This window comes from Bufo gargarizans, chromosome 1, assembly GCF_014858855.1.
Source record: "Bufo gargarizans isolate SCDJY-AF-19 chromosome 1, ASM1485885v1, whole genome shotgun sequence".
Taxonomy (NCBI): Eukaryota; Metazoa; Chordata; class Amphibia; order Anura; family Bufonidae; genus Bufo; species Bufo gargarizans.
In genome coordinates, this window is record NC_058080.1 from 137,163,182 (window position 1) to 137,177,851 (window position 14,670).

The 14,670-nt window shown below is 39.9% G+C and overlaps 1 protein-coding gene across 1 annotated transcript in view; it reads right to left on the reverse strand.

Annotated features, from left to right (window-relative positions):
- Positions 1-14,670, reverse strand: part of CORIN (corin, serine peptidase) — a 521,382-nt gene that overhangs the window by 344,796 nt on the left and 161,916 nt on the right. The window contains exon 3 of the mRNA XM_044298842.1: positions 13,578-13,970. Coding sequence (XP_044154777.1) covers positions 13,578-13,970 — 393 coding nt within the window. The remainder of the gene's footprint in view (positions 1-13,577; positions 13,971-14,670) is intronic.

The following is a 14,670-nucleotide window of genomic DNA, read 5'->3' on the forward strand; positions in this document are numbered from 1 at the left end:
GATTAAAGTCTGTGGGGCTGTTCCCAGGACATTTTTTAACAGTAAGTGAACAGCGGCCATCAAAATACAGAACATGTCCTATTTTTGGTCACTTTCACAGATAAACATACCCTGTTAAAATCAATGGGCCCGTTTTTAACTGCTGCTTAGACAGGAGCACACTTGTCTAAAGGCTGTTAAAAAACAGTCTACTATGTAAAAAAAATGAGCCTTTCAGGGTTAAAGTATAAAAAAAAATGCTCACCTCACCATTTGCATGTGAGGGAACACTTGACATCACATGATCATGCTAGGAGCATCAGGTCCTTCAGCTTCCAGTGCAGAGCGAGTGTTCCCAAGCATACAAGTAGTGAGATGAGCATTTAAAAAAAATAACATTTGTCGGCACTTACGAGGGTGGGGTGGAGGAGGAATATATACTGAGGCATTCTGTGGGGACACATACTGGGGCACAATGAAGGGCTTTATGTACACTGAGGGCACTGTGGGGGTTGGGTTTAAAAAAAAAAAAAAAAATCATGACAATGAACTACATCTGTTTTTAAACGGATGCAAAATGCCCATTAGAAATGGATAGACGGCCAGGAAATGGATGCACACGGATGTAAAATGGCCCTAAAAAAATGACAGTGTATGCATTTTTAATGGATATTTTTTTCATATGTACAGTGGGATGCGAAAGTTTGGGCAACCTTGTTAATCGTCATGATTTTCCTGTATAAATCGTTGGTTGTTACGATAAAAAATGTCAGTTAAATATATCATATAGGAGACACACACAGTGATATTTGAGAAGTGAAATGGAGTTTATTGGATTTACAGAAAGTGTGCTATAATTGTTTAAACAAAATTAGGCAGTTGCATACATTTGGGCACTGTTGTCATTTTATTGATTCCAAAACCTTTAGAACTAATTATTGGAACTCAAATTGGCTTGGTAAGCTCAGTGACCCCTGACCTACATACACAGGTGAATCCAATTATGAGAAAGAGTATTTAAGGGGGTCAATTGTAAGTTTCCCTCCTCTTTTAATTTTCTCTGAAGAGTAGCAACATGGGGGTCTCAAAACAACCCTTAAATGACCTGAAGATAAAGATTGTTCACCATCATGGTTTAGGGGAAGGACACAGAAAGCTGTCTCAGAGATTTCAGCTGTCTGTTTCCACAGTTAGGAACATATTGAGGAAATGGAAGACCACAGGCTCAGTTCAAGTTAAGGCTCGAAGTGGCAGACAAAGAAAAATCTCGGATAGACAGAAGCAACAAATGGTGAGAACAGTCAGAGTCAACCCACAGACCAGCACCAAAGACCTACAACATCATCTTGCTGCAGATGGAGTCACTGTGCATCGTTTAACTATTCGGCGCACTTTACACAAGGAGATGCTGTATGCAGTTTCTCTGCCCACAGCACAAAAAGTGCCGCTTGAGGTGGGCTAAAGCACATTTGGATAAGCCAGCTTAATTTTGGAATAAGGTGCTGGGGACTGATGAAACTAAAATTTAGTTATTTGGCCATAACAAGGGGCGTTATGCATGGAGGAAAAAGAACACAGCATTCCAAGAAAAACACCTGCTACCTACAGCAAAATATGGTGGTGGTTCCATCATGCTGTGGGGCTGTGTGGCCAGTACAGGGACTGGGAATCTTGTCAAAGTTGAGGGACACATGGATTCCACTCAGTATTAGCAGATTCTGGAGACCAATGTCCAGGAATCAGTGACAAAGCTGAAGCTGCGCCGGGGCTGGATCTTTCAACAAGACAACGACCCTAAACACTGCTCAAAATCCACTAAGGCATTTATGCAGAGTAACAAGTACAACGTTCTGGAATGGTCATCTCAGTCCCCAGACCTGAATATAATAAAAAATCTGTGGTGTGACTTAAAGAGAGCTGTCCATGCTCGGAAGCCATCAAACCTGAATGAACTAAAGATGTTTTGTAAAGAGGAATGGTCTAAAATACCTTCAACCAGAACCCAGACTCTCATTGGTACCTACAGTAAGCATTTAGAGGCTGTAATTTCTGCAAAAGGAGGATCTACTAAATATTGATTTAATTTCTTTTTTTGTGGAGCCCAAATTTATGCACCTGCCTAATTTTGTTTAAACAATTATAACACACTTTCTGTAAATCCAATAAACTTCATTTCACTTCTCAAATATCACTGTGTGTGTCTCCTATATGATATATTTAACTGACATTTTTTATCGTAACAACCGACGATTTATACAGGAAAATCATGACGATTAACAAGGTTGCCCAAACTTTCGCATCCCACTGTATACATGAAATCTATGATAGTTATGCTACAAGGGCTACAGTGTATCCTTTGATCTGGATTTCAGGTAAAATTCCATTTGCTGCGAAGCCACATTTTCTCTTGCATGGTGGTAACGATTCCATTTTCACTGAAATGGCAGTAAAAAAAAAAAATCATAATCACCTCATCTATTTGAACATGAAGAGGCTGCCACAGCCATCTTGGTTAAAGATCCGTCACAAAATCTTGTGCTCGGTGACATGTGACATCGCCATGTTGGTCAGTGTGATGACATCATCACACACCGGGTGAGATTTCACGTGGTGTCTTCAGTCAAGATGGTTGTGGCAGCCTTTTCACGCTCAAATAGATAAGGTGAGTATTATTTTTTCTTTTTTAACTGATAAAACCTTAAAAGCCCTCATTTTTCATCTCAGATGCCACGATCAGCGATGAGGGGTTCAATGATGGGAGCAGCACAATCGCCATTCCCCCTCATTGCCCCACTATTTACAAAGAAACATGCTTCATGACATGGTAATTAGTCACCAAGGGAATTTTATTGTGAAATTTTGCAAAGCAGCCGAATCGAAATTTTGTAAACTTTGCTTTTCTCTAGAAATAATCAAAAATCAGGTTATTGAGAAATTTCCTTCTCTGCATCTCAGAAGCTAGTTATTGAGAGAACCTAATCTGACCCTTTGAATTGTGCAAGAGATTGAAAGAACAGTTGATCTGTCTGAGCTACAGGCTCAGGGTTGATTTGTGTGATAATCCATCCTGTATTTGTGGTTTATTATTCACAATGACAAGTGGAAGTAATTCTCACTAAACCAACTACATAAACTGTAACGGATGGATTGGAGTGTATTTCTGCTTCTCATGGTTTGCCTAAACTGATTGTAAGTGATAATGGCTCCCAGTAAAAAATTTCAGGATTACCTAAAGTCAAACCTTTTTTCCAGTATGTCAACGTACAACCCCATACTGGCTACAAGCTAATGGAGCGCCAGAACTGGACTCTGTTGAAAGCTTTACAAATTATAGCAGTGTCATGCCATCCACAGATGCCCCATAACAGTGCCATCCACAGACGCTCATAACAGTATCAGCCACAGACCCCCATAACAGTGTCATCCACAGACCCCCATAACAGTATCAGCCACAGACCCCCATAACAGTGTCATCCACAGACCCCCATAGCAGTGCCATCCACAGACCCCCCATAACAGTGCCATCCACAGACGCTCATAACAGTGTCAGCCACAGACCCCCATAACAGTGTCATCCACAATCCCCCATAACAGTGTCATCCACAGATCCCCCATAACAGTGCGTCATCCACAGATCCCCCATAAAAGTGTCATTCACAGGCTACCATTAGTTCAAAGCCCACCAAAAGCACATCTTTTGGTTCAACCTTTTTTTTTTTCCTCCTCAAAAACCTAGGTGCGTCTTATGGGCCGGTGTGTCTTATAGGGCGAAAAATACGGTACTTAAATGGAAGGAAGAGACTAGAAAAAGAAACCATGGCCTTTCTTTTGGCTTATTTTACAACTTATCTTGCTACTACAGGATTTAAACCAGCTGGACTTAATTGTGGTCAGAAATTCTGCACAAGATTGACATTACTATTGCTGATCTTGAGAATTATAGGGACGTAGACAAATGTATTGTGACATGACTGTATATCACAAGCCACAAAATTGTTCATTTCTATACAAAGGCAATAAACATTAGCTATGCAAGTATATATGAAAGTCCAGCTCACCTTTAATCTGATCCGTGTGCATGGAACGAATCAAGTAGTTTCCACAGTTCAAACGATAAGAAGGAAGAGTTCCAGCACTTGTATGTAGTTTAGTTGTATAATATCTTTATTTTCCAAAAACAGCTTCACAAATAAGGACCAGTTCACACACTCCTGCACAGTTGACGCGTTTCGAACTTTGACGTTCTTAGTCGTAACCGTGTGTGGCCCCTGGCGCTCCGGTTTAAGTATGGCCAGTCTGACCCTCCCCTCCTCCTGGAGGGAGGAGGGAGGGAACAAACCACCCTTCCCCCAGAAGCACCAGCGGGCCCACACCCTGTTCCTACCACATACATGAATACCTTACATCCAATATAAAATATGTATATAGAAAATAATATACATACCAAAATAAAGAAATTATAAACATATATATAAAATTACATATAAAAATATACAAGTCACACCAGGATAACAGATGCATTTCATAAAGTTATATAAAAATATAATATAGTTGGATAAACTGGTTAGCAATCTGTAACTTGGTGTGAAGAAATACAAAAAATGTCATGAACATACTATTAACTACACCAGAGACCACATAAAGCTTATTAATAAATAAGCATTAGTTCTTTTTTTTTATTCAAACCTGTTCAATCAGAACATACATTATGCCTCCCTTTGTAGGATGCGTTTTTTTTATATTACCGCCTCGAATAGGAGCTGTCACTTTCTCAATAGCAAATGCGCAGAAGCTACCAACTCTGCAATTATGCTCTATAATGAAGTGACTGGCCGCATTGGAAATGCCCGTCGCCAGTGGGTTCGTAATGTAATTCAAATGCTCCAGGAGTCTTGTCTTAAATTTCCTGGAGGTGCTGCCCACATATATCACTGCCCCCTAGGTTTCCATTGACATAATCCATAAAGTCTGGTATGGCAGACACATCAGCGGCCCATATAAGTAACAGGTCGATCTATCTGCCATCCCAGACAATAAGATCTGCAAAAGGATTGTCCACAGAAAAAATTTACCTCTTCTCCCAATACGCCATAGTCAGATTGGCTAGGGATGGGGAGAATTTGGCTCCCATGGAAACGCCCTTGGTTTGCCAAGGTCTGCCATATCAGACTTTATGGATTATGTCAATGGAAATTCCTATGGTCTCAGTTTTACTTTCCAGAGGGATCCGTTTTCTGTTAGTTTCTTGGATTCCAACAGGTGAATTCATCAGAGCATGGACAAAAACTGTAGCACCCTAGTATCATTTAAAGAATGCCATCAGATTGAATTGCGCTTAAAAAATTGGGGCTACCCGGATTGGATGCTTCAGAGAGCATTTAAAATAGCTTCTAATAAATCTAGGGAGGATTTGTTATTTAATATCAACAAAAAATGTAATAAAACAACTAAGGCCCCAGAACAGCCCACCCCTGTCCTCAAATATAGTCACCAATTCACACAGATTAAAAAAAAAGATTCAAAGCTTCATACCCATCCTTTTTGAGGATGACACCTTGCGTGCGGTATTAAAACATGGTTACAGAATTGTGTGAAGGTGACCAAATTCATTCGCTATTTCCCTGTCACCATCCTTTTTTAAATGGCATAATAAAAGCAATGCTGCGGATACATGGATTAAACGTTTGGTTTTTTTCAAATGTGGGGGTCACCCATGCAAATGTTGCAATTATGTTAAAAAATGACCCATTTTGAGATATTAATGTTACATTAATTGTGACACCAGTGGTGTTGTTTATGTGATTCAGTGCGTCCAGTGTGATCTTATATATGTGGGCAGCACCTCCAGGAAATTTAAGACAAGACTCCTGGAGCATTTGAATAACATTACAAACCCACTGGCAACGGGCATTTCCAATTCAGCCAGTCACTTTATTACAGAGCATAATTGCAGAGTTGGTAAACAAAAGCCTGGAAAAATTTAATATCTTTCAAATTATGGAAACAGGTATTCTGGCCCAACAGGGATGTAAACACACACCTTTAATTGTGTTGATTTCTAAAAGTTGAAAGATGGCAAAATAACTATGGTCCCAAACTTGCTTTCATGTTAACACCATATTATGGGACAATATTAGCCTCACAGAATTAAGGTTAATTGAACAGAAGATCTGATGGAAATACGGTATATATAAATTAGGCCAGGTATGGGAAGAGGGTGATATAATCTCCTATGAAGGAAATATCAACTGAAAAATATAGTGTTGAGGTTTTATTACTAACAACTAAAACAAGCACTGTATAAGATAATAGGGAAAGGCACACAAATAACTAGTCTACCGCAGCCTCTGGATAATATCACTAAGTTAACACCTGGCAAAAAACTGGTCTCAAGAATATACCAATGTCTTTCCCACCAAAAGAACAGAAGAGCAGTTGACAATCTGATGCATAAATGGCAGGGTGCCTTGAACCCTTTACGGGAAGATTTTTGGAATTCGGCTATACAGGCAAAGAATAGGGTCTCAAGGAACTTCTCCTATAGAATAACCCAATTTAATATATTGTATTGTCTTTACTACTCTGCCAAGAAGTTAATGAAGTGTTATAAAACTAAAGTTTTTACCTGTCAAAAATGTGGAGAGATAGGAGTGGACTATATACAAACCGGATTCCCAAAAAGTTGGGACACTAAACAAATTGTGAATAAAAACTGAATGCAATGATGTGGAGATGGCAAGTGTCAATATTTTATTTGTAATAGAACGTAGAAGACAGATCAAACGTTTAATCTGAGTAAATGTATCATTTTAAAGGAAAAATACGTTGATTCAAATTTTCACGGTGTCAACAAATCCCCAAAAAGTTGGGACAAGTAGCAATAAGAGGCTGGAATAAGTAAATATGAGCATAACGAAGAGCTGGAAGACCAATTAACACTAATTAGGTCAATTGGCAACATGATTGGGTATAAAAAGAGCTTCTCAGAGTGGCAGTGTCTCTCAGAAGCCAAGATGGGTAGAGGATCACCAATTCCCACAATGTTGCGCAGAAAGATAGTGGAGCAATATCAGAAAGGTGTTACCCAGCGAAAAATTGCGAAGACTTTGCATCTATCATCATCAACTGTGCATAACATCATCCGAAGATTCAGAGAATCTGGAACAATCTCTGTGCGTAAGGGTCAAGGCCGTAAAACCATACTGGATGCCCGTGATCTCCGGGCCCTTAAACGACACTGCACCACAAACAGGAATGCTACTGTGAAGGAAATCACAGAATGGGCTCAGGAATACTTCCAGAAACCATTGTCAGTGAACACAATCCACCGTGCCATCCTCCGTTGCCAGCTGAAACTCTACAGTGCAAAGAAGAAGCAATTTCTAAGCAAGATCCACAAGCTCAGGCGTTTTCACTGGGCCAGGGATCATTTAAAATGGAATGTGGCAAAATGGAAGACTGTTCTGTGGTCAGACGAGTCACGATTCGAAGTTCTTTTTGGAAATCTGGGACGCCATGTCATCCGGACCAAAGAGGACAAGGACAACCCAAGTTGTTATCAACGCTCAGTTCAGAAGCCTGCATCTCTGATGGTATGGGGTTGCATGTGTACGTGTGGCATGGGCAGCTTGCATGTCTGGAAAGGCACCATCAATGCAGAAAAATATATTCAGGTTCTAGAACAACATATGCTCCCATCCAGACGTCATCTCTTTCAGGGAAGACCCTGCATTTTTCAACAAGATAATGCCAGACCACATTCTGCATCAATCACAACATCATGGCTGCGTAGGAGAAGGATCCGGGTACTGAAATGGCCAGTCTGCAGTCCAGATCTTTCACCTATAGAGAACATTTGGCGCATCATAAAGAGGAAGGTGCAACAAAGAAGGCCCAAGACGATTGAACAGTTAGAGGCCTGTATTAGACAAGAATGGGAGAGCATTCCTATTTCTAAACTTGAGAAACTGGTCTCCTCAGTCCCCAGACGTCTGTTGAGTGTTGTAGGAAGAAGGGGAGATGCCACACAGTGGTGAAAATGGCCTTGTCCCAACTTTTTGGGGATTTGTTGACACCATGAAATTCTGATTCAACATATTTTTCCCTTAAAATGGTACATTTTCTCAGTTTAAACTTTTGTTCTGTGATTTATGTTCTATTCTGAATAAAATATTAGAAGTTGGCACCTCCACATCATTGCATTCAGTTTTTATTCACAAATTGTATAGTGTCCCAACTTTTTTGGAATCCGGTTTGTACAGTCGTGGCCAAAAGTATTGAAAATTACATAAATATTGGAACTTGGAAAATTTTTATAATAGCAATTTGCATATACTCCAGAATGTTATGAAGAGTGATCAGATGAATTGCATAGTCCTTTTTTGCCATGAAAATTAACTTAATCCCAAAAAAAACTTTCCACTGCATTTCATTGCTGTCATTAAAGGACCTGCTGAGATCATTTCAGTAATCGTCTTGTTAACTCAGGTGAGAATGTTGACGAGCACCAGGCTGGAGATCATTATGTCAGGCTGATTGGGTTAAAATGGCAGACTTGACCTGTTAAAAGGAGGGTGATGCTTGAAATCATTGTTCTTCCATTGTTAACCATGGTGACCTGCAAAGAAACGCATGCAGCCATCATTGCGTTGCATAAAAATGGCTTCACAGGCAAGAATATTGTGGCTACTAAGATTGCACCTCAATCAACAATTTATAGGATCATCAGAACTTAAAGGAAAGAGGTTCAATTCTTGTTAAGAGGGCTCCAGGGCGCCCAAGAAAGTCCAGCAAGCGCCAGGATCATCTCCTAAAGAGGATTCAGCTGCGGGATCGGAGTGCCACCGGTGCAAAGCTTGCTCAGGAATGGCAGCAGGAAGGTGTGAGCGCATCTGCACGCACAGTGAGGTGAAGACTTTTGGAAGATGGCCTGGTGTCAAGAAGGGCAGCAAAGAAGCCACTTCTCTCCAAAAAAAACCATCAGGGACAGATTGATCTTCTGCAGAAAATATGGTGAATGGCCTGCTGAGGACTGGGGCAAAGTCATATTCTCCGATGAAATCTCTTTCCGATTGTTTGGGGCATCAGGAAAAAGGCTTGTCTGGAGAAGAAAAGGTGAGCGCTACCATCAGTCCTGTGTCATGCCAACAGTAAAGCATCCTGAGACCATTCATGTGTGGGGTTGCTTCTCATCCAAGGGAGTGGGCTCACTCACAATTTTGCCCAAAAACACAGCCATGAATAAAGAATGGTACCAAAACACCCTCCAACAGCAACTTCTTTCAACAACCCAACAACAGTTTGGTGAAGAACAATGCATTTTCCAGCACGATGAAGCACCGTGCCATAAGGCAAAAGTGATAACTAAGTGGCTCGGGGACCAAAACGTTGATATTTTGGGTCCATGACCTGGAAACTCCCCAGATCTTAATCCCATTGAAAACTTGTGGTCAATCCTCAAGAGGCGGGTGGACAAACAAAAACCCATTTTTTTTTGGGAAAAACGTAATAAAGATTTATATAAAATAAAATAAATAAGCTTTATTTGGTCTCTGGTGTAGTTAATAGTATGTTAATTTTGTCCATTTTTTGTATTTCTTCATACCAGGTTAGAGATTGCTAACCAGTTTATTCAACTATAATATATAACATTATGAAATGCATCTGTCATCCTGGTGTGATTTGTATATTTATTATATGTATATTTATATATTTATGTATATTCTTTTTTATATGCATATTTTATATTGGATGTAAGCTATTCATGTATGTGGTAGGAACAGGGTGTGGGCCCGCTGGTGCTTCTGGGGGAATGGTGGTTTGTTCCCTCCATCCCTCCTCCCTCCAGGTGGGGGGGTGGGTAGGGTCAGACTGGCCATACTTAAACCAGAGCACCAGGGGCCACACATGGTTACGACTAAGAACGCCAAAGTTCGAAACGCGTCAACAGTGCAGGAGTGTGTGAACTGGTCCTTATTTGTGAAGCTGTTTTTGGAAAATAAAGATACTGCAACAAAACTACATACAAGTGCTGGAACTCTTCCTTCTAATCGAATAAAAATTAGCACGTGTGCTGGACCATGTGGCCAGAGCTTAGGTGGTTTGTCTCTTGGCCAAGTCATGACTAAGCTTCAAAGGATTGACAAATGGACATCTACTTATCACACCAAACATCCCATCCTATATAATGAGGTGAATTAAGTGACAAGGTACAATTTTCTATGCTTGGTACATCCCTTATGTTAATTTACTGCCCAGTCACAGGGGATTCTGATAAGGAGTCAAACGAGTGGCCACGAAACAACATATTCTAAATACAATTTTTAAACCAGCACCTGGATCTGAATACTTTTGTAATTGTATATAATTAAACATTTTGCATAGCCACTGAGCTCTTTAATAAAAGACTGAAGTATGAATTCATTTGCTCTGCCCACATTAAAGTCAACAAAAAGACATGCAAGTTTTAAGTCTCCTGTTAATGTCTTCCTTTTATTTTCTGTTTATTCTTTGTATGGCATTTATTTTGCCTCTTTTTATATTTCTGTAAGTCCTGTACCTTTTTGTGTTAATGCTTTAAACTTTGATGCTTAGTTCCTGCATCTCTAATAATCCCCAACTTTTCAATGAGTGTTTGGTGCCTGTCGGCATGTGCATTTGGGTGTTAATAGATTAGTAGCATCTCATTGTTGTTGCTAGCGTTTATTTGGTGTGCGTGGACTGTGTTTTGGGTGTGATTTATGCTCAATTTGCATCCTGAAATGTAAATGCATACACTCAGACAGCACAGAGCTGCTGTCTTAGAGTGAGCTGTTCAAAAGGACACACCCCCGATCCAGTTAGGCTACGCCCCTCTCACTCCTCAGCCGACAGAGATTGAAAAAATTAAGTAAAAAATCGGTCCCACTAAGCCACGCCGAGATCTGGTTAGGCCACACCTCCGCTCACTCCTCAGCAGACAGGAATTGAAAAAATGAAGTTAAAAATCAACTTCTATCAGCTGCTGGGGTGGGAGGGACGGTGACTTTCTTCCTGCGGCTCACACTCAGACAGCACCCTGCTGCTGTCTTAGAGTGAGCTGTTCAAAAGAACACGACCCTGATACAGTTAAGCCACACACCCTCCCACTCCTCAGCTAACAGAAATTGAAAAAATGACGTTAAAAATAAACTTTTAGGTCCCGCTAAGCCGGGTCCTTCAGCTAGTCTGGAATAAAGCACACTCATCCTCTCAAGCATTTTTCAAACATATTGACATTAAAAAATTATCTAAAAGCGAAAAAAACAATTTTTTTTTTACTTTTTAGAGCAATTTGCCTTTGAATTCTAATGTATTTTAGCTCCACCAATATGTAACTACAAGATTTTTTTTATACATTTGTTGTGTACATTTTACATTACTAGGTCAGCCATAAAATTATTACTTGTAGATTGTAGATTGCATGTGCCTTTCAAATTGCCCAGTGGATATCATAAAGGACATTGACCTAATGTATGTAGACGCTTATGGCGATAAAGTAAAATATTAAAGGACTAATCAAATTTCCTTAAGCAAATTATAGGTTGTAGAGGATTCTGGACTCAAGGTCCACTGGAATAGGAAACATGCAGAACACACTTAGCCTGCTAAGGTGCTGAAACATTTCTAAAAGACAGTGGTGCAGCATGAAATGCTGTAACTATAGACCAAAGCCCTTACGTTAAAATATGCCAATCTGTGCTTAACAGTTGTTTCAGTCTCAAGAAAATCTGTAGGATGGAGCGTCCAAAGAAGACTCTGTGAGATTCAGCGGTCACTGGGACCAAAGTGTGGCTTTTTATCACCTCACTGACTAATTATTTTAATAAAACATACATTTTAATGATTCATTTTAAAATATTTATTTCCACTCTAAATACCTAAGATTTAAAATTCCTCAGAACTTGGAGAGATGGGAATTGTATCTAATACTGATACATGGACTTGTTCCCTGGTGGGGTGCCTGATATCTCCTCAGGACTATCCCCCTTCTTTTCATGTGTCCTACTCCTTTAAGTCAAACAGTTTTCTATACCAGCTGTTTATTTTGCTGTGTATACTGTCTCCCCTGTTAGGGTTCCCTTCTCTCCAATTCTGAACTAAAACCAGTGTTACTCCTACATCCCTACATGTTTCGCCGTATCAACGGCTTCTTCAGGGGATGGCATGCAGGCAACAACCAACAAAGAAGACTCTGGTCACGTTTAGTGATACCTCAGTAGTTCTTTTCATTAGAGGTTGTGCCACCATTAAATGTTAAATTAATAAATAAATGTTAATATTATTCAACATGAAAAAAATATTTACTTTTGCAATTACTGTCTGTTACAATAATGCTTCAGTTTTAAGATATTTTCTTTACTCCATAATAATAGTGCCCCCTGGTGTTTAATATATATAGTAATGTGAATATCCAACTACTGAGGTGATGACACATACATAGTTTCATCCTTCAACTTCCAACAGCAATATCTGAAGACGCTGTGACAGTAGCAGAAAGGAAACACCGCTGAGAAAGAACATGCCCCCTGGGAAATAAAATGCCCCCTAAGCTGCCAGCCTTTAGTTAATCTAGCAGAGCAACTGAAGCAATGAATGGGAAGATCTCTGGACCCATGTGAGGTACAGGGCTGGTTCTAGCTTGGTTGGAAAGATTGTCATGTATTATATGATGTCTGATTTTCATCAATCGTGGCATAACACCTTTAACTATGGTGCAGTTGTGATACTGCAACATCACCGTTCCTTCCTGTTTCAATTTAAGTACATACTGCTTGCCCTAAATGGAACCAATCATTTCCCATATTTTGGGCCTTCCTCTTACTAATTTGGAAGTAATTCTGGGTATTTTGAGCACATCTGTTTGTACGGTCTGCTTTCTAGGAATCAGTGATGTCATGAAGACCCCATGTGTATTCAAATCACATCAGTCTACATCAAAGTAAATGCATACATACAGTACATACTGTACTTGGCATTATGTAAGCTAGTTATTATCTATATGCTAATGTAAATGGTGATTCAAATCCACAACAGTATTTCCGATGACCTGTTCAGGAAACCCATGTTTTCACTTTTATACATGTTATTTTTTATGCACATATTTTAACTTGTGTAACTAGTGCAGGAGCCTAAGGTTCATGGGCCCTGGTGCAAGAGTTCAGCTTGGGCCCCCCTTCCCTCAGTGCTCTGTGGCTAGGGGGAATGGAATCGCATAGCCTTTGTGCTGCTTGAGGCAAAAATTGAAATGGAACCCCCTCCCCCCCCATGCCAAATTCTTGACCTAACCCCTTCCTTCCAGCCAGAGGTGTAACTTGACCAGAATGGACTTTCTATAATACTGGCGTCTTCTTTTGCGGCACAAGGGTCTTTGGGCCCCCTCAGAAAAAAGATCTGATATTTTTATTAGGGCTGTTGAGCTGTTGAGAAGGAGATGAAAATATATCAGATGAACTATAAGAACGTTCTCTATGATTTTTGAAATGTGACAAGAAATATGGGGTGTCCTGAGGGTGTCCTAAGGGTACTCATAAGCTACAAATTAGAGGAAGATTTATTGTTCACAGTGATATAATTATTACCTTCTGTAGCGACAATTGCAGGAGACATTGGCTTCATAGTCGGACTACTGGGTGCATTGTCCCGGAACTTCGAAGAGATTGTAGTAGGCAAGTTGACTGCTGGACCAAACGTGCTCTCAACTTCTGCAAGCTCTTTGGCCTGTCCAGTTTCACTTTTTGTGCTATGTGTGAAAGGGGAGGGTTGATTTTGAGGCAGAGATTCTGTAACTCTGCTAAAGTTTGTATAACGTTGGTCAGTTTGGGTGGTAGATTTCCATGAAGGAATCCCATCCCACTCTTGTACTGTCACTGAAGCACTGTCATTCATCTTCAAAAAAGGAATGTCAGAAGATCCAATTTCAGTTATTAATGTGTCGCTTCTATTAGAGGCAAAGCAGTTGCGGTCTATTACACCTACAAGGAAAAATAAAATTAAAAAGAGTTAGTAATATTTACTATACTTTAATATTTTAGTAACAGTTTTGACATGTTTTGGTCTATATAATGATCTGGCTGTAAATAATAAGCATGCTTGTTCTGCAGCACAAGTAACATTTTGGTTGGTTAAGACTCAACCATATTCAGAATCAAAAATTACTTCACAACTGTACTTGTTAAAGAACAATACAGGAAGATAAAGATCTCAGATTCAATAATTTAATCTCTAATTCAGTTCCGTAAGGCTAGGGCTACACTGAGACTTTTTTGTAGAGCTAGTGATTGACAGCTGTGATTCTACAATATTGCATTCAACTCATTGGGGGACGTTTATCAATAATGGCGTAACTAGTGCAAAAAACAAACAAACCAACATTACAAATCAAAAGTAGTGATTTATTTCACCTCATATATAAAAAGTCGCACGCCACTTTTAAAATGTGACTTTTTAAAATCTAAACTTGATTATCTGCCATTGCCATATCAGCCAACCCTACCAGACTGTACTTGCGACTTTTGAAAAATATTAGCGACTTTTGAAGCATATTTGTGACATTTCCAGTGGTAAATTGTGACTTTAACCCCTTCCCGATCAGCGCCGTACTATTACAGTCCGCTGATCGGGCGTGTGAAGGAGCTGCGCCCGCCCGATCAGCTGCAGGGGACCGGCTGTTCC